Genomic DNA, 21,816 nt, shown 5'->3' on the forward strand with positions numbered 1-21,816 from the left:
TAGTACAGCACACCGATGTGTTTGAGAGTAAATAGACGTGGCCAATTCTTTACTAGTACAGCACACCGATTTGTTTGAGGGTAAATAGACGTTGCCAATTCTTTCCTAGTGTAGAGGAGTAGTGGAGGACGTCATGTCACTCAGGGGGGTGAAAAGGGATGATGTCAGAAGTTACGGGGGATATATAAGGGGGAACCCGTGATGTAGAGGGGGTTGTCGTGAAGGGCCAGGAACGGAGAGAGTTGTGGAGTTGGGATCCAGGTTAGGGGGAATCAGCGCCAGGCGAGTGTGCTACTTCACCCGGCCGACCGAGTTGGGTGATCCCTCGGTTGGTGCTGGGGGGGGGGAGATCACATATAGCCTGGGTGGAGCTAGGGGCCTCCCGGTACCCTTTCCCCTGGGGAGAAATTAGGGTTGTCACCTGTTGGGCGTAAGCCTTTAATAAGTTACCGGCAGTAGCCCTTAATAAAACTTGGTATCAGCCACTACTAAAGAACCGTGTCCGTGTCGTCAATTGCACCTCAACAACTGGTGCCAGAAGTGGTTTCGTTCCGCGCCGCAATGCCTAGATCCGGCGCGAAACGAAAGACTACGCCTAGGGTGCACCAGGGCGACAAGGACGTCGGCGAGCTGGCGATGATCCCGGAGACCGGGGGCCCGGTGATGTTCCCCGTGGAGATGGTCCAGTCGGGGCCAGAAGAGGCGGCGGTCGGGGGAGCTGCCGCGCCGCCGTCGGACGAGTGGTGCGCCATCGCGGCCAGGCTGGAGACGCTGCAGCTCACGATGGCGCAGCTCGCCGTCGCTTTGGCAGAGGTGGGGGACCGCGGACACTCGGCGGGCGGTGATTTTTGCCAAAACCGCGGGATCGCCGACATCGCGAATCCTGCCAAAACCATAATTCCCGCCAACGCGCTGCCGGGTGTGCCGCGGCAATCGGGCGCCATTTTTTATGCGCCGCCGGATCCAGCCGCCATTGTCGCTGCGATGCAGGAACCGGCCGCCATTGTTGGCGCGACGCCGGAACCGGCTTCGCATCATACTATCGTCGGTTTCGTTCGCGATTTTGCGACTATTGCGAAGCCACTGCACGCCCTCTCGGCCAAAGGTACAAAATTTCGCTGGGGGATGGAGGAGGAAAACGCCTTTGTGGCGCTTCGCACGGCCCTGGCGGATGCGCCGCCCTTGGGGTATCCCGATTTCTCTAAACCCTTCTCGACACCGACGCCAGTGACACGGGCATTGGAGCCGTCTTGGCCCAGGTGATCGATGGGGTGGAACAGGTGGTGGCCTATTGTCTCCCACTGAGCAGCGGTACTGCGTCACCAGGAGGGAGCTGCTGGCTTTTGTTTTTTTTGTCCAGCTGTACCGGCCGTATTTGTATGGTCGCCGGTTCACCGTCCGGACTGACCATGCAGCCCTGCAGTATTCCCTGTGAATTGACCAGCCCTCGGGTCAGCTGTCCCGCTGGCTCGAGGCGCTCCAGGAGTACCCCTTCGATGTCATCCACAGGAAGGGGACTCGGCATGGGAATGCGGACGGCCTTTCCAGGCTGCCCCCGGACAGCGGGTGCGCTTGTGCCCTGGGTTCCAGCCGCTGTAAGGCCCCAGTGAACACTGCGGCCCAGTTGGTCGCATCGGCCCGAAGCGGCACCCCCTCCGGGTGTGGCATTGCATTGCCTGTTGATTTTGGCCTGGGACTCCCCCGGGAGGTATGGTCCAAGTTGCAGATGGAGGATTCCTCTCTGCTGAGGCTGCGACGCCGGGTTGGGTCAAAGGCCCGTAGCTCGGTTCCGTCGGCGGCCCCGGTGATCGTAGTACATGACGGCCTCCTCATGTGTTGGGATGCCCAGTTGGAATGCTATTGTGTGGTGGTGCCCATTGGCTTACGAGGAAAATTGACCCGGGTTATTCATGAAAAACTTATGCACTTCGGCTACCATACGACCTTGTTGACCCTTAAACGGAATTACTATTGGCCGGGTGTGGAGGATGATGTGGCTCTGATTTTGAAAGGTTGCCACGACTGTGCGCGGAGGAAGGCCCCTGTTGGTCAGGATCGGGCGCCGCTGCAGTCCATCCGGGTTTCTCGTGTCAATGAGCTCGTGGCACTCGACATTCTGGGGCCATTCCCTGCATCCCATCGGGGCCATAGGTACCTCTTGGTGGGCGTGGAGTATCTCACACGTTGGCCTATGGCGTGGCCTCTGGTGGACCAATCGGCCTCGTCCATCACTGAGGCGTTGTTCAGGGGTACGTCCTTGACAAAGGGGCGCCAGAACAGCTCTTGGCGGATCAGGGGCGGAATTTTTCTTCCCGTTTGCTCAAGAAGGTCTGTGACCTCCTTGGGACGAAGAAGGTCCACACCTCGCCCTACCACCCCCAGTCCGACGGGATGGTAGAGCGATTAAACCGCACGCTCACGTCCATGCTGTGTCATCATGTGAGCACGTCCAAATTGGACTGGGACCTGTTCATCCTGGGGGTGCTGGCCACGTACAGGTTAGCTCCTCATGCCTCGACGGGGTTCTCACCATTTTACCTCATGTATGGAAGAGAACCCGAACCCCTGATGCACATCCAACTGGACCTCGGGCCTGCCAAAAAGGGTTCGCCTGTTCCCATCCAGATGAGGATTGCGCTCGATCGGCTGCGCGAGGCGCGGTTGGCGGCGTTAGATAATTCGGCCAGCCGATAGGCGGCCTCCGAGCGTCTGCCCAAACACCAGGCTGTCGGCCGCCCGTGGGAAAAGGGCCAGTTGGCGTGGCTGCACTGCCCCCAAGTGCCGGTGGGTACGTCTCCTAAATTACATCGCCCATGGCAGGGCCCTGTCGAGGTCGTGGAGGTCCGCTGTCCGCAATGTGTCCGCATCCGGTGGGGCCGTCGTCACTGGACCGTGCACCCGTCGCGGCTCAAGCGGGTGGTGCCGCCGGGGCTCCCTGATTCATCCCCATTTTTGGAGCGGTCGGCGATTGCTGCGTCCGACGAGCCGGGCCGCGGGGGTCGTGGAAATGCGAGCGATGCCCTGCCCTTGTGTATGCCCGCAGAGCCACCGACAGTGACGCCGCCAACAGCGGGCCGTCCGGGGGGTGTCCCGGCGGCGACCCTGCCTCCCTCCAGGCCACCGCCCGGTCCGGACACCGACGCCACAGGGAGCAGTGGGCCGCCGTTAGAGGCGCCAGCTGAGCCCCTGCCAGTGGTGCCGCCGGTGACACCTTAGCTCGGCCACGTGCCGGCGGGCTCGGCTTTGGCCGGCGCACCGTCGCCTCAGGCGGCCGACACCACACGGGGAGCAGGCCGCCGGCGGCGGGCACGCGCTCATGGGGCGTGCGCATACACTGACGGCCCGCGGAGTCGTCTACTTCGATCCCCTGCCTTGTCGCCACTTACGTTGCCGGGTGGTGACTGTCCAGACTTTTCTGATCCCGTGCTGCCCTAGTGTTGTGTTCTGCTAGCAGCCGGGGTTGTCTCTATACGCATGCGTCCTTGGGGTTTCTGGTAAGGGTGGCTTCCCGCCAAATGGACTCCTCTCGCATAATTGTTGCAGACGGTTCGGCTGGGTTTTTTTCACGGGGGGGGGGGGTAAAAAGGGATGACGTCAGAAGTTACGGGGGATATATAAGGGGGAACGCGTGACGTAGAGGGGGTCGTCGCGAAGGGCCAGGAACAGAGAGAGTTGGGGAGTCGGGATCCCGGGTAGGGGGAATCAGCACCAGGCGAGTGTGATACTTCACCCGGCTGACCGAGTTGGGTGATCTCTCGGTCGGTGCTGGGGGGGGAGATCACGTATAGCCTGGGTGGAGCTAGGGACATCCCAGTACCCTTTCCCCTGGGGAGATGTTAGGGTTGTTACCTGTTGGGCATAAGCCTTTAATAAGTTACCGGCAGTAGCACTTAATAAACCTTGACATCAGCTCCTACTAAAGAACCATGTCGTCAGTTGCACCTCAACACTAGTACAGCACACCGGTGTGTTTGAGGGTAAATAGAACGTGGCCAATTCTTTACTAGTACAGCACACCGGTGTGTTTGAGTGTGATTAGAACGTGGCCAATTCTTTACTAGTACAGCACACCAGTGTGTTTGAGGGTAATTAGAACGTGGCCAATTCTTTACTAGTAAAGCACACCGGTGTGTTTGAGGGTAATTAGAACGTGGCCAATTCTTTAATAGTACAGCACACCGGTGTGTTTGAGGGTAAATCCATAACATTTACTATTTGAGGACGCTGTTTCACCAGTAATTACAGCCGGCATCGTCAGGCGACAGCCAGATTTGGCTCCCCAACACACAACCGGTGTCGTGCTGCACTCGTAACGAATTGGCACGTCTTGTTCACGTGACAAACCTTCCTCATTGGCTGTCGGGTGGTGGCGGGTTTAACGACATATTTAAGTGATCTAACCCCCCCCAAAAAACCCCCTCATGGATAAAATTGGTCGCAAAAGCTTCCTACTACTACCACGTGTTCAAGTGTTTATACATTTCGTATATTTTGATGGTAAAGTTTTTTTGACGTCTGTAGCAGTCGTGCAAAACCGAACATTAATAGGTTAATAACGGATATGAATACCGAGTCTGTGGTTTCTGATAGTCTCCCGTGACGGAACGTTCATATATCGCGACAATCGTCGTACCTAATAGCGAGAACTGGTATCGTACCATGCACAATGACACCATGACAACACTCGCCACAACCCAGCTGGTATAGCAGGTTATGGTTGCAGCTTGTTATGCTAAGTGCCTCTTGTAAAGCTGCCCTCTTGCCTTCCTTGAAGCAATGTCGGTTGAAAATAAATCACTGGAAGCCTTAGAGCAGGGGTGGGGAACCTTTTTTCTGCCAAGGGCCATTTGGATATTTATATAACATCATTCGCGGGCCATACAAAATCATCCACTTACAAATTTGCCCGTTATATTTGGTCAAACATTTTATTAACTCGCCCCTAATGCTATGGCTGGAACTGCTTCTCTTTGGTGAGGCGTGTGATGATGTTAGTTGGTATTGATGTTGCTGCTACTCGCAACTGCTTTTCCAGGTTTGCTCCTAGATTTATTTAATTTCGAGTCCCGACCGGGGTTGCCTTGGCAGGGCCAGACCCAAATGATTTTGCGGGCCTCATACGGCCCACGGGCCGAACGTTCCCCACCCCTGCCTTAGAGACTCAAACATAAACTCGGGTCCCACACACACACACATATCGGAGATCAATCTTGCAATTGAATTGCTCTCAAAAATCACGCTACTTCGTCATAGTCACCACCTGCGACTGCTTTGTCCACATCCGAGCGATTAGTTGGCGCAGTAAGGAAACTCAACCTCGTGCTGTGTTCGGGAATGTGACGATACATTGCCGAGCAGATCGAGGCCTTAAGATGAAAGTTCATCCCGAACTGTAAGCAACCAATAAGCATATAGGCCTCAATTGTGGCAGCCAAACATACCGACGATAAATGTCGATTTAAAACTTTGGTGACGACGGTGGCATCGACGACTTTGTTGGGTCTCTCATTAAAGTCACGTGGATAGGTAAAGTCACGAGCAGGTGAAGTCACTCCACATGGGGGGGGGGGGGGGGGGGGGGGAGACGCCTCATCCCTCCTCAGCGTCAACTTACAACCCTCACTACAAAGGCAGAACCCTCATCACGTCACGCGATCTGCGTAACACTGTTGTTGAGACATCAAAGTAAAAAGGTCGTCACGATAAACAAGGGATTATAACCTTGACGTGAAACAGGTCTGTGTCACCGCGGCCTCACAAATTGCACACGAATTGATGCAATTAATAAGACGCCGCGATCTGCCTTTCGCTTGAATGTTTCAGATTTACTGCAATACACCTGTCCTTGGACGGGCAAAAGGTGAGTTTAACAATATTAACACTGCAAATTGCCAATAACAATTTAATTATTATGAAACCATTAACAAATAAGTGTACACACAAATATATATCAAACCTCTAACATCAACGTGCTAGCGTCACGATTGCCCCCCCCCCCCCCCCCAGCTCCCCATATAAATATCTCCCCGTCTTAAAAATCCTTAGGGAATACGTCTCACACCATGAATGTTACCAGTAACGAGATTAGGAGCACACTCTTAAAGGGAGTGCTCCGAATCTCAGCTTGTTACCTGTATAAAAGACACCTGTCCACAGAAGCAATCAATCAGATTCCAAACTCTCCACCATGGCCAAGACCAAAGCGCTCTCCAAGGATGTCAGGGACAAGATTGTAGACCTACACAAGGCTGGAATGGGCTACAAGACCATTGCCAAGCAGCTTGGTGAGGTGACAACAGTTGGTGCGATTAGTCGCAAATGGAAGAAACACAACATAAATGTCAATCGCCCTCGGCCTGGGGCTCCATGTAAGATCTCACCTCGTGGAGTTGCAATGATCCATGAGAACAGTGAGGAATCAGCCCAGAACTACACGGGAGGATCTTATCAATGATCTCAAGGCAGCTGGGACCATAGTCCCCAAGAAAACACATTAAGGTCCGGGAGTGGCCTAGCCAGTCTCCAGACCTTAATCCCATAGAAAATCTATGGAGGGAGCTGAAAGTTCGAGTTGCCAAACATCAGCCTCAAAACCTTAATGACATGGAGAATATCTGCAAAAAGGAGTGGGACAAAATCCCTCCTGAGATGTGTGCAAACCTGGTGGCCAACTACAAGAAACGTCTGACCTCTGCGATTGCCAACAAGGGTTTTGTCACCAAGTACTAAGTCATGTTTGCAGAGGGGTCAAATACTTATTTCCCTTATTAAAATGCAAATCAATTTATAACATTTTTGACATGCGTTTTTCTGGATTTTGTTGTTATTCTGTCTCTCACTGTTCAAATAAACCTACCATTAAAATGATAGACTGATCATTTCTTTGTCAGTGGGCAAACGTACAAAATCAGCAGGGGATCAAATACTTTTTTTCCCTCACTGTACAGCCCAGCCTGGCACAAGCGTCGTCGTGACATCACTGCCACTTAGCGGCGAATGGTGGTTGTTGTTGTTGATATACTGCTGCCGCTCGTCAGTTTGGCGTTGCTGGTCATTGTGGTGGTGGTGCAGGTGTTGGTGGTTGTTGTTGTTGTTGGTATACTGCTGCCGCTGGTCAGTTTGGCGTTGCTGGTCATTGTGGTGGTGGTGCAGGTGTTGGTGGTTGTTGTTGTTGTTGGTATACTGCTGCCGCTGGTCAGTTTGGCGTTGCTGGTCATTGTGGTGGTGGTGGTGGTGCAGGTGGTGGTGGTTGTTGTTGTTGTTGGTATACTGCTGCCGCTCGTCAGTTTGGCGTTGCTGGTCATTGTGGTGGTGGTGCAGGTGGTGGCGGTTGTTGTTGTTGTAGGTATACTGCTGCCGCTCGTCAGTTTGGCGTTGCTGGTCATTGTGGTGGTGCAGGTGGTGGTGCAGGTGGTGGTGGTTGTTGTTGTGGCTGTTGGTGACGCACAGTCGCGGGTTGATGTCAGGGCTCGACCTCGAATGTCCTCGTCACCGTGAAACGGTCGCCTCCTCTTCTGCTCCAAACGTTCTGCCTCAGCAGACCCAGCTCTGCAACGTGCACACGGCACGACGGCATTTGACGTATTGACATCACTGACGCGTCTTTGTGCACGTGTTGGTTTACACACCGATACTCATGGCACATGCCCTTGAAAGGGGCGCGATGCAAATCCTCAACAGAATCTGTTTGTTCGCGTGAGAGCGCTATGGGTGGAGCCTATATTTGTTTTTACGAGACGTTATTTTGTAACTTGTATCAGGGGGTTAGTCTCAGTGCTGAATCTGTTCAGAGCTGCAGGGGATATTAATATTTAGCTTCGATTTAACGTCGATTTGTTCGTTTTTACAAGACGAAATTTTGTAACTTGTATCAGGGGGTTAGTCTCGGTGCTGAATCTGTTCAGAGCTGCAGGGGATTTAATATTTAGCTTCGATTTAATGTCGATTTGTTCGTTTTTACAAGACGTAATTTTGTAACTTGTATCAGGGGGTTCGTCTCAGTGCTGAATTTGTCGGAGCTGCAGGGAATATTAATATTTATCTTCGATTTAACGTCGATTTATGTTCGTTTTTACAAGACGTAATTTTGTAACTTGTATCAGGGGGTTAGTCTCGGTGCTGAATCTGTTCAGAGCTGCAGGGGATTTAAATATTTAGCTTCGATTTAACGTCGATTTATGTTCGAGCAATACTTTCTATGGTTCGTAGGCCTTATTTTAGTTTCCGTTTGCTATTTTTACATAATTTCTCTGCTTGGTTTTCACCGTCTTCGTTTCGGGGCCATAGGTCACCTCGCCCGGTGTCCCGAGCGCTCGCCTGGTTGAACTTCATCAGCTTGCAACTTAAACACGCGGCGAAGCGCATGTCGAGGCGTGGTTGAATTCGGACATCTCTAATGACAACCCCGAATGATGAGAGTGCACGGTGTGGTTGATATTAATGTGGATGTGTGAAAGTTATTGATGGAACCGATGCGGTAACGTTGCACTCGGATTACACGTAAAAAAATGTATCAATGTTGGTAATGGCCAACGTGTTCGTGATAAACGCTAAATATTATTGCAATTTCGCAAGCAGAACGATACACAACCCAATACAGCATGCTGTCGCAATGTATAATTGCATTGACGATTATTGTTCACGAAGCGCCGTTGAGGACACATGTGTTAATGCACCGGTCACGTAATATCAGCTGTGATGAATGGAAACGCAACGATGGTGACAACGATGGGAATCTACCGATCGTATCAACGATTACAATTGCATCCAATGCGGGCAGCGTCATCGATTACGATGACGAGGATGACGATGATGATAGATCAAAGATCCTCACCATCCCCGGGGCAAACCGGGGCTGCACGCGGCAGCGCCGAGCCTGCCGGAGTGGCGGGCAGCGCTGCCCATGGGGGGCAGTGGGGGCACTCTTCTTCACACTGCGCCTCCTCTCCTGGGCCCCCCACATGAAGCTGCACATCCTCCCCTCCCTTTCACACGTGGACCATGGCCCCCACGTGGACACCTCGCAGTCCCCTGGGGGTTCAAACATCAGTCTCGCCAGCAGCAGCAGCAGCAGAATTATCATCCTCACCAAACCACCAAGACGACCACCACCACCGGCATCATTCCCATTAACCTCAGAAGCATCCATCAGCATCAGCGTCAGCAGTGGCATGACCACGATTATAACAACAACCAAGTTCATCATCAGCACAACAAACAATTGCGAATTTCACCAACACCAAGGCAGCAATCCTATACGGTACACTCAAAAACAATTTCGACCACGCACAGAGACCACCTCCACAGCTACTGAATGTAAATATAGCGTGCATCATTTCAGGGTTACTCATGTCCCCCTCATGCACCCCCTCCTTGTGCCCCACCAGTGGCCCCACCAGTGCCCCCCAGCCAAGTGCTCCGTTCAGTAATGAAATCATGAACAAGCAAGAGTCTCTCAACATGAAATTACAACAGCATTCCACTCCCACAGTCTATGTGCATTCTGGACCAACATTTTCCAGTAGAGTTTGCAGTTTAGGCGACAAATTTTGGACCAGTGTAAGTTCTGTTTTTAAAGACAGGCCATACACTGCTGCATGAGACTCTGGTCAAGTTAGAAACCAGCCCAGGGATTGCTTATGGAAAAAACTTTGTTCCAAGAGAATCTTAATGCTTTGAGCCGAACGTCAACCTTTTTTTTCCACACGGCGGAAACCGACCCTTGCCCCTTTACGATTTTATTTACGGACGCTGCCGGCCCACGTGTGGGGACACGGCAAGGATGACGGCAACGCAGGCAACAAGAGCAAACTCCACGAAGCAGCTGTAGCCGTGAAGACTCGAGGCGTTTGTTGCAGTTGATGACGCCACCACCGGTGGCGGTGGTGGAGCGGTTAGCACGATGCTGCGCCAGGAACCAGCGGCCAGATTACGATGCCCGTTCACGGCCAAAACCACTGACGATTATCTGAACCCGTCCAGGGCCTCTCCTAGGTCGACTCGTCCTCAAATGAGTACCTGGTGCAGTGTGGAACATTGCCCCCTGGGATGGGGCGCTGACCACCCACCGCGTTCTGGCCTTCAAAAAAGGTGCTCGCTAACAGCACTTGCCCCAAGTCTGCTAAGGCTACACGGGGGATCTTTGTCTTTATCTTTCGTAATAGCAATAGGGAGGGGTGCTGTATTGGTCCCCCACCTCAATGCCCTACCAACTTTGACCTCTAGGTCACGGCCAACTTCTCTGGGTAGTGATATCTCACAGTTCCGGGCCTCCTTTGGGTCAACTCGGCCTTAAAATTACAACCTGGCACGGGATGCGGACATCGGCGCTGGCGAGCCAAAGGTCACTGGCCGGGCATTGCACCCACCATAACGCCTCACCGGCATTCATAGATCTTGGCTGAACCGCACTTGTACCCAACGGCCTATAATGTGGCTACGTGGTGAACCATTGCCCTGGTGGTGGCGATGTTTATGCTGTTGTTAACGTGGTCAAACAGACAGGAGTCTTTGTTTTATTATCCACAATATTCCGCGAAGGGTGAACTCGGACATTTGCGGTTGTCCCCAACTCCCTACATGAACAGTGAACTAAATAAACTAAATAAATTATTTGTTTACGGTGATTCCAGTCACCAGGCATTAACGTTGAACATTAAGAATTAAAAACAACTTTCTTGATTTGGCTCCAGGCCTCGTATATCAACACCGAAGCTTCTTCAGTATGCCCAAAAAAGCCTCAGGCATCAGCAGCTCTCGGAACCTGGTGGGGGGGCTGGGAGACAGACCCACGTGGATTGTCTCGGTGCAAGATGAAGAGGCATGAGAGGGGACAACAACAACAACCGCCATTCACCACTAAGTGACGGTGACGTCACCACGACGCTTGTGCCAGGCTATGTGCACCCTGAGGCCACGTGAAGTGTTGAACGCCCGCTGGCAGGAGGTCACGGGGCAGACCCAGGTGCCACGGGTCGACTGACTGAGATGACTGGCTGATGCACCACCTGTGCCCCCTACTGTGCCAACCTGCTGTGCTTTAGCCACCCGGCGCTCCGCTCGTTGATCTGAGCGTCGCTCCTCCGCCCTCCGTTGTTGTTGGAGGGCGACTGTCTCCAACTGCCCAGTAGCATCCTTCACGAGCCTCCTCCACAGAGGCCGATCTGGACACCGCTGGTACCAGTCATCGGCAAGTCCACTCAGCTCCACGTCCTCCTGTACCACATCACTCCATCTCTTCTCTAGCCCGTGCCGCGCCCGCTTAGCCCCCTCGATCCGGCCAAACAAAAGCTGTTTCGGCATGCGGTGGCTGGGCATGCGGGCTACATGACCCAGCCATCGCAGCCTTGCCTGCCGGAGGAGCTCACCGATGGGACCCTGCCCAGATCTTTCAAGGATTTGTGAGCTCCTCACACAATCCAGTCTGGTTAAACCCAGGATGGATCGTAGGCAGGCCAGCCTAAATGTTTCTAACCGGCGAAGATGTTCCATTAGGGGGGTCCACGTTTCGCAAGCGTAGAGAAGGGAGGGAATGACCATGGCCAAGAAGACCTGAAGCTTAGTGCGGAGCGACAAACCAGGTAGCTTCCACACAGCGTTACGCAACCGATGAAAATATATTGCCGCTCGACTGATTCGGAGTGAAACCTCTGCTGTTAAACCGGAGCCAGTCATAAGCACACTGCCCAGGTATGGGAAACTCTCCACTCTCTCCACAACTGCCCCATCACCGTTTGGGAGTTGTGGGGGTAGAGTGTCCGATGGTACAAAATAACCAGGCATACATACATACAACAACAACCGCCATTCGCCACTAAGTGGCGGTGACGTCACCACGACGCTTGTGCCAGGCTATGTGCACCCTGAGGCCACGTGAAGTGTCGAACACCCGCTGGCAGGAGGTCACGGGGCAGACCCAGGTGCCACGGGTCGACTGACTGAGATGACTGGCTGATGCACCACCTGTGCCCCCTACTGTGCCAACCTGCTGTGCTTTAGCCACCCGGCGCTCCGCTCGTTGTTATGAGCGTCGCTCCTCCGCCCTCCGTTGTTGTTGGAGGGCGACTGTCTCCAACTGCCCAGTAGCATCCTTCACGAGCCTCCTCCACAGAGGCCGATCTGGACACCGCTGGTACCAGTCATCGGCAAGTCCACTCAGCTCCACGTCCTCCTGTACCACATCACTCCATCTCTTCTCTAGCCCGTGCCGCGCCCGCTTAGCCCCCTCGATCCGGCCAAACAAAAGCTGTTTCGGCATGCGGTGGCTGGGCATGCGGGCTACATGACCCAGCCATCACAGCCTTGCCTGCCGGAGGAGCTCACCGATGGGACCCTGCCCAGATCTTTCAAGGATTTGTGAGCTCCTCACACAATCCAGTCTGGTTAAACCCAGGATGGATCGTAGGCAGGCCAGCCTAAATGTTTCTAACCGGCGAAGATGTTCCATTAGGGGGGTCCACGTTTCGCAAGCGTAGAGAAGGGAGGGAATGACCATGGCCGAGAAGACCTGAAGCTTAGTGCGGAGCGACAAACCAGGTAGCTTCCAGACAGCGTTATGCAACCGATGAAAATATATTGCCGCTCGACTGATTCGGAGTGAAACCTCTGCTGTTAAACCGGAGCCAGTCATAAGCACACTGCCCAGGTATGGGAAACTCTCCACTCTCTCCACAACTGCCCCATCACCGTTTGGGAGTTGTGGGGGTGGAGTGTCCGATGGTACAAAATAACCAGGCATACATACATACAACAACAACCGCCATTCGCCACTAAGTGGCGGTGACGTCACCACGACGCTTGTGCCAGGCTATGTGCACCCTGAGGCCACGTGAAGTGTCGAACGCCCGCTGGCAGGAGGTCACGGGACAGACCCAGGTGCCACGGGTCGACTGACTGAGATGACTGGCTGATGCACCACCTGTGCCCCCTACTGTGCCAACCTGCTGTGCTTTAGCCACCCGGCGCTCCGCTCGTTGTTCTGAGCGTCGCCCCTCCGTCCTCCGTTGTTGTTGGGGGGCGACTGCCTCCAACTGCCCAGTACCATCCTTCACGAGCCTCCTCCACAGAGGCCGATCTTGACACCGCTGGTACCAGTCATTGGCAAGTCCACTCAGATCCACGTCCTCCTGTACCACATCACTCCATCTCTTCTCTAGCCCGTGCCGCGGCCGCTTAGCCCCCTCAATCCGGCCAAACAAAAGCTGTTTCGGCATGCGGTGGCTGGGCATGCGGGCTACATGACCCAGCCATCGCAGCCTTGCCTGCCGGAGGAGCTCACCGATGGAAACCCTGCCCAGATCTTTCAAGGATTTGTGAGCTCCTCACACAATCCAGTCTGGTTAAACCCAGGATGGATCGTAGGCAGGCCAGCCTAAATGTTTCTAACCGGCGAAGATGTTCCATTAGGGGGGTCCACGTTTCGCAAGCGTAGAGAAGGGAGGGAATGACCGTGGCCGAGAAGACCTGAAGCTTAGTGCGGAGCGACAGACCAGGTAGCTTCCACACAGCGTTACGCAACCGATGAAAAGATATTGCCGCTCGACTGATTCGGAGTGAGACCTCTGCTGTTAAACTGGAGCCAGTCATAAGCACACTGCCCAGGTATGGGAAACTCTCCACTCTCTCCACAACCGCCCCATCACCGATTTGGAGTTGTGGGGGTGGAGTGTCCGATGGTACAAAATACCCAGGCATACATACATACAACCGCCATTCGCCACTAAGTGGCGGTGACGTCACCACGACGCTTGTGCCAGGCTATGTGCACCCTGAGGCCACGTGAAGTGTCGAACACCCGCTGGCAGGAGATCACGGGGCAGACCCAGGTGCCACGGGTCGACTGACTGAGATGACTGACTGATGCACCACCTGTGCCCCCTACTGTGCCAACCTGCTGTGCTTTAGTCACCCGGCGCTTCGCTCGTTGTTCTGAGCGTCGCTCCTCCGTCCTCCGTTGTTGTTGGAGGGCGACTGCCTCCAACTGCCCAGTAGCATCCTTCACGAGCCTCCTCCACAGAGGCCGATCTTGACACCGCTGGTACCAGTCATCGGCAAGTCCACTCAGCTCCACGTCCTCCTGTACCACATCACTCCATCTCTTCTCTAGCCCGTGCCGCGCCCGCTTAGTCCCCTCAATCCGGCCAAACAAAAGCTGTTTCGGCATGCGGTGGCTGGGCATGCGGGCTACATGACCCAGCCATCGCAGCCTTGCCTGCCGGAGGAGCTCACCGATGGGACCCTGCCCAGATCTTTCAAGGATTTGTGAGCTCCTCACACAATCCAGTCTGGTTAAACCCAGGATGGATCGTAGGCAGGCCAGCCTAAATGTTTCTAACCGGCGAAGATGTTCCATTAGGGGGGTCCACGTTTCGCAAGCGTAGAGAAGGGAGGGAATGACCGTGGCCGAGAAGACCTGAAGCTTAGTGCGGAGCGACAGACCAGGTAGCTTCCACACAGCGTTACGCAACCGATGAAAAGATATTGCCGCTCGACTGATTCGGAGTGAGACCTCTGCTGTTAAACTGGAGCCAGTCATAAGCACACTGCCCAGGTATGGGAAACTCTCCACTCTCTCCACAACCGCCCCATCACCGATTGGGAGTTGTGGGGGTGGAGTGTCCGATGGTACAAAATACCCAGGCAGGTGCTTAGTTTTGGTGGGGCTGATGGTAAGGCCCCACCTCTTAGTGGCACGCTCCAGTCTCAGCAGCAGCGTCTCCAACTCCTCCTCTGACTGAGCAGCTATTACATACACACACACATACACTACACACCACACATACACACATGCATACACACACATACACACACACTACACACACACACGAACACACATACACACACACTACACACGAACACACATACACATTACACACACTACATACACACACATACACACCACACACACACTACATACACACACCACACATACATACACACACATACACACCACACACTACATACACACACTACACATACACTACATACACACACCACACATACACACACACACTACATACACACACCACACATACATACACACATGCGCACACTCTGCACCTCTCCGGCTCCTGTAGGAGAGGCGCGGCGCCGTGGCCTCGCGCGACCCCACAGAGCCGCGGAGCAACAGGGCGACGGCCAACACCAGCAGCAGCAGCAACCTCATCGCGAAGAGGACAGAGCTGGCGACGACGACGACGAGGAGGGAGTTTTGACGATGACGGGAGGTCTCCTCCAGGGCTTCTCCTCTTTTCGGTGCCGAGTGGCTCTCGTCACGGGATCTGAGTTCGTGTGCAACGTGTGGCATTGATTGGACATGTGGCATTGATTGGACAACATGTGGCATTGATTGGACGTGTGGCATTGATTGGACGTGTGGCATTGATTGGACGTGGCATTGATTGGACAATATGTGGCATTGATTGGACATGTGGCAGTGATTGGACATGTGGCATTGATTGGACAACATGTGGCATTGATTGGACAACATGTGGCATTGATTGGACAACATGTGGCATTGATTGGACAACATGTGGCATTGATTGTACAACATGTGGCATTGATTGGACAACATGTGGCATTTATTGGACAACATGTGGCATTAATTGGACATGTGGCATTGATTGGACAACATGTGGCATTGATTGGACATGTGGCATTGATTGGACATGTGGCATTGATTGGACAATGTGGCATTGATTGGACAACATGTGGCATTGATTGGACAACACGTGGCATTGATTGGACAATATGTGGCATTGATTGGACAATATGTGGCATTGATTGGACATCATGTGGCATTGATTGGACATCATGTGACATTGATTGGACATGTGGCATTGATTGGTCAGTATGTGGCATTGATTGGACAACATGTGGCATTGATTGGACATGTGGCATTGATTGGACAACATGTGGCATTGATTGGACAACATGTGGCATTGATTGGACAATATGTGGCATTGATTGGACATCATGTGGCATTGATTGGACATCATGTGGCATTGATTGGACAATATGTGGCATTGATTGGACAACACGTGGCATTGATTGGACATCATGTGGCATTGATTGGACATCATGTGGCATTGATTGGACAATATGTGGCATTGATTGGACAATATGTGGCATTGATTGGACATCATGTGGCATTGATTGGACATCATGTGGCATTGATTGGACATCATGTGGCATTGATTGGTCAATATGTGGCATTGATTGGACAACATGTGGCATTGATTGGACAACATGTGGCATTGATTGGACAACATGTGGCATTGATTGGACAACATGTGGCATTGATTGGACATGTGGCATTGATTGGACATGTGGCATTGATTGGACAATGTGGCATTGATTGGACAACATGTGGCATTGATTAGACAACACGTGGCATTGATTGGACAATATGTGGCATTGATTGGACAATATGTGGCATTGATTGGACATCATGTGGCATTGATTGGACATCATGTGGCATTGATTGGACATGTGGCATTGATTGGTCAATATGTGGCATTGATTGGACAACATGTGGCATTGATTGGACATGTGGCATTGATTGGACAACATGTGGCATTGATTGGACAACATGTGGCATTGATTGGACAACATGTGGCATTGATTGGACAATATGTGGCATTGATTGGACATCATGTGGCATTGATTGGACATCATGTGGCATTGATTGGACAATATGTGGCATTGATTGGACAACACGTGGCATTGATTGGACATCATGTGGCATTGATTGGACATCATGTGGCATTGATTGGACAATATGTGGCATTGATTGGACAATATGTGGCATTGATTGGACATCATGTGGCATTGATTGGACATCATGTGGCATTGATTGGACATGTGGCATTGATTGGTCAATATGTGGCATTGATTGGACAACATGTGGCATTGATTGGACAACATGTGGCATTGATTGGACAACATGTGGCATTGATTGGACAACATGTGGCATTGATTGGACAACATGTGGCATTGATTGGACAACATGTGGCATTGATTGGACAACATGTGGCATTGATTGGACAACACGTGGCATTGATTGGACAACACGTGGCATTGATTGGACAATATGTGGCATTGATTGGACATGTGGCATTGATTTGACATGTGGCATTGATTGGACAATATGTAGCATTGATTGGACAACATGTGGCATTGATTGGACATGTGGCATTGATTGGACAACACGTGGCATTGATTGGACAACACGTGGCATTGATTGGACAATGTGGCATTGATTGGACATGTGGCATTGATTGGACATCATGTGGCATTGATTGGACATGTGGCATTGATTGGTCAATATGTGGCATTGATTGGACAACATGTGGCATTGATTGGACATGTGGCATTGATTGGACAACATGTGGCATTGATTGGACAATATGTGGCATTGATTGGACAACACGTGGCATTGATTGGACAACGTGTGGCATTGAATGGACAACATGTGGCATTGATTGGACAATATGTAGCATTGATTGGACAACATGTGGCATTGATTGGACAATATGTGGCATTGATTGGACAATATGTGGCATTGATTGGACATGTGGCATTGATTGGACATCATGTGGCATTGATTGGACAACATGTGGCATTGATTGGACAACATGTGGCATTGATTGGACAACATGTGGCATTGATTGGACATGTGGCATTGATTGGACATGTGGCATTGATTGGACAATATGTGGCATTGATTGGACAACATGTGGCATTGATTTGACATGTGGCATTGATTGGACAATATGTAGCATTGATTGGACAACATGTGGCATTGATTGGACATGTGGCATTGATTGGACAACACGTGGCATTGATTGGACAACACGTGGCATTGATTGGACAATATGTGGCATTAATTGGACATGTGGCATGATTGGACAACATGTGGCATTGATTGGACAACACGTGGCATTGATTGGACAACACGTGGCATTGATTGGACAATGTGGCATTGATTGGACATGTGGCATTGATTGGACATCATGTGGCATTGATTGGACATGTGGCATTGATTGGTCAATATGTGGCATTGATTGGACAACATGTGGCATTGATTGGACATGTGGCATTGATTGGACAACATGTGGCATTGATTGGACAATATGTGGCATTGATTGGACAACACGTGGCATTGATTGGACAACGTGTGGCATTGATTGGACAACATGTGGCATTGATTGGACAATATGTAGCATTGATTGGACAACATGTGGCATTGATTGGACAATATGTGGCATTGATTGGACAATATGTGGCATTGATTGGACAATGTGTGGCATTGATTGGACGTGTGGCATTGATTGGACAACATGTGGCATTGATTGGACGTGTGGCATTGATTGGACAATGTGGCATTGATTGGACAACATGTGGCATTGATTGGACAATATGTAGCATTGATTGGACAACATGTGGCATTGATTGGACAATATGTGGCATTGATTGGACAATATGTGGCATTGATTGGACAATGTGTGGCATTGATTGGACGTGTGGCATTGATTGGACAACACGTGGCATTGATTGGACATGTGGCATTGATTGGACAACATGTGGCATTGATTGGACAACATGTGGCATTGATTGGACATGTGGCATTGATTGGACATGTGGCATTGATTGGACAATGTGGCATTGATTGGACAACATGTGGCATTGATTGGACAACACGTGGCATTGATTGGACAATATGTGGCATTGATTGGACAATATGTGGCATTGATTGGACATCATGTGGCATTGATTGGACATCATGTGGCATTGATTGGACATGTGGCATTGATTGGTCAATATGTGGCATTGATTGGACAACATGTGGCATTGATTGGACATGTGGCATTGATTGGACAACATGTGGCATTGATTGGACAACATGTGGCATTGATTGGACAACATGTGGCATTGATTGGACAATATGTGGCATTGATTGGACATCATGTGGCATTGATTGGACATCATGTGGCATTGATTGGACAATATGTGGCATTGATTGGACAACACGTGGCATTGATTGGACATCATGTGGCATTGATTGGACATCATGTGGCATTGATTGGACAATATGTGGCATTGATTGGACAATATGTGGCATTGATTGGACATCATGTGGCATTGATTGGACATCATGTGGCATTGATTGGACATGTGGCATTGATTGGTCAATATGTGGCATTGATTGGACAACATGTGGCATTGATTGGACAACATGTGGCATTGATTGGACAACATGTGGCATTGATTGGACAACATGTGGCATTGATTGGACATGTGGCATTGATTGGACATGTGGCATTGATTGGACAATATGTGGCATTGATTGGACAACATGTGGCATTGATTTGACATGTGGCATTGATTGGACAATATGTAGCATTGATTGGACAACATGTGGCATTGATTGGACATGTGGCATTGATTGGACAACACGTGGCATTGATTGGACAACACGTGGCATTGATTGGACAACATGTGGCATTAATTGGACATGTGGCATGATTGGACATGTGGCATTGATTGGACAACACGTGGCATTGATTGGACAACACGTGGCATTGATTGGACAATATGTGGCATTGATTGGACATGTGGCATTGATTGGACATCATGTGGCATTGATTGGACATGTGGCATTGATTGGTCAATATGTGGCATTGATTGGACAACATGTGGCATTGATTGGACATGTGGCATTGATTGGACAACATGTGGCATTGATTGGACAATATGTGGCATTGATTGGACAACACGTGGCATTGATTGGACAATATGTGGCATTGATTGGACATGTGGCATTGATTGGACATCATGTGGCATTGATTGGACATGTGGCATTGATTGGTCAATATGTGGCATTGATTGGACAACATGTGGCATTGATTGGACATGTGGCATTGATTGGACAACATGTGGCATTGATTGGACAATATGTGGCATTGATTGGACAACACGTGGCATTGATTGGACAACGTGTGGCATTGATTGGACAACATGTGGCATTGATTGGACAATATGTAGCATTGATTGGACAACATGTGGCATTGATTGGACAATATGTGGCATTGATTGGACAATATGTGGCATTGATTGGACAATGTGTGGCATTGATTGGACGTGTGGCATTGATTGGACAACATGTGGCATTGATTGGACGTGTGGCATTGATTGGACAATGTGGCATTGATTGGACAACATGTGGCATTGATTGGACAATATGTAGCATTGATTGGACAACATGTGGCATTGATTGGACAATATGTGGCATTGATTGGACAATATGTGGCATTGATTGGACAATGTGTGGCATTGATTGGACGTGTGGCATTGATTGGACAACACGTGGCATTGATTGGACATGTGGCATTGATTGGACAACACGTGGCATTGATTGGACAACACGTGGCATTGATTGGACAACATGTGGCATTGATTGGACAACATGTGGCATTGATTGGACAACATGTGGCATTGATTGGACAATATGTGGCATTGATTGGACATCATGTGGCATTGATTGGACATGTGGCATTGATTGGACATGTGGCATTGATTGGACAATGTGGCATTGATTGGACATCATGTGGCATTGATTGGACATCATGTGGCATTGATTGGACAATATGTGGCATTGATTGAACAATATGTGGCATTGATTGGACATCATGTGGCATTGATTGGACATCATGTGGCATTGATTGGACATGTGGCATTGATTGGTCAATATGTGGCATTGATTGGACAACATGTGGCATTGATTGGACAACATGTGGCATTGATTGGACAACATGTGGCATTGATTGGACAACATGTGGCATTGATTGGACAATATGTGGCATTGATTGGACATCATGTGGCATTGATTGGACATCATGTGGCATTGATTGGACATCATGTGGCATTGATTGGACAATATGTGGCATTGATTGGACAATATGTGGCATTGATTGGACATCATGTGGCATTGATTGGACATCATGTGGCATTGATTGGACATGTGGCATTGATTGGTCAATATGTGGCATTGATTGGACAACATGTGGCATTGATTGGACAACATGTGGCATTGATTGGACAACATGTGGCATTGATTGGACAACATGTGGCATTGATTGGACAACATGTGGCATTGATTGGACAACATGTGGCATTGATTGGACATGTGGCATTGATTGGACATGTGGCATTGATTGGACAATATGTGGCATTGATTAGACAACATGTGGTATTGATTTGACATGTGGCATTGATTGGACAATATGTAGCATTGATTGGACAACATGTGGCATTGATTGAACATGTGGCATTGATTGGACAACACGTGGCATTGATTGGACAACACGTGGCATTGATTGGACAATATGTGGCATTGATTGGACATGTGGCATTGATTGGACATCATGTGGCATTGATTGGACATGTGGCATTGATTGGTCAATATGTGGCATTGATTGGACAACATGTGGCATTGATTGGACATGTGGCATTGATTGGACAACATGTGGCATTGATTGGACAATATGTGGCATTGATTGGACAACACGTGGCATTGATTGGACAACGTGTGGCATTGATTGGACAACATGTGGCATTGATTGGACAATATGTAGCATTGATTGGACAACATGTGGCATTGATTGGACAATATGTGGCATTGATTGGACAACATGTGGCATTGATTGGACATGTGGCATTGATTGGACATGTGGCATTGATTGGACAATATGTGGCATTGATTGGACAACATGTGGCATTGATTTGACATGTGGCATTGATTGGACAATATGTAGCATT

The 21,816-nt window shown here is 50.5% G+C and overlaps 1 protein-coding gene across 1 annotated transcript in view; it reads right to left on the reverse strand.

Moving 5' to 3' along the window:
• Positions 1 to 6,011: 6,011 nt before the first annotated feature.
• LOC142915532 (coxsackievirus and adenovirus receptor homolog) overlaps positions 6,012 to 21,816 on the reverse strand; it is a 47,552-nt gene continuing 31,747 nt past the window's right edge. The window contains exons 4-5 of the mRNA XM_076061289.1: positions 8,834 to 9,030; positions 6,012 to 7,548 (exon numbers count right to left, since the gene is read on the reverse strand). Of these exons, the coding sequence (XP_075917404.1) occupies positions 7,534 to 7,548; positions 8,834 to 9,030 (212 nt within the window). The 3' untranslated portion in view covers positions 6,012 to 7,533. The remainder of the gene's footprint in view (positions 7,549 to 8,833; positions 9,031 to 21,816) is intronic.

Source organism: Petromyzon marinus, unplaced genomic scaffold (assembly GCF_048934315.1).
Source record: "Petromyzon marinus isolate PM22_M1 ecotype Great Lakes invasive population unplaced genomic scaffold, UKy_Petmar_22M1.pri1.0 PM_G_Scaffold_32, whole genome shotgun sequence".
Taxonomy (NCBI): Eukaryota; Metazoa; Chordata; class Hyperoartia; order Petromyzontiformes; family Petromyzontidae; genus Petromyzon; species Petromyzon marinus.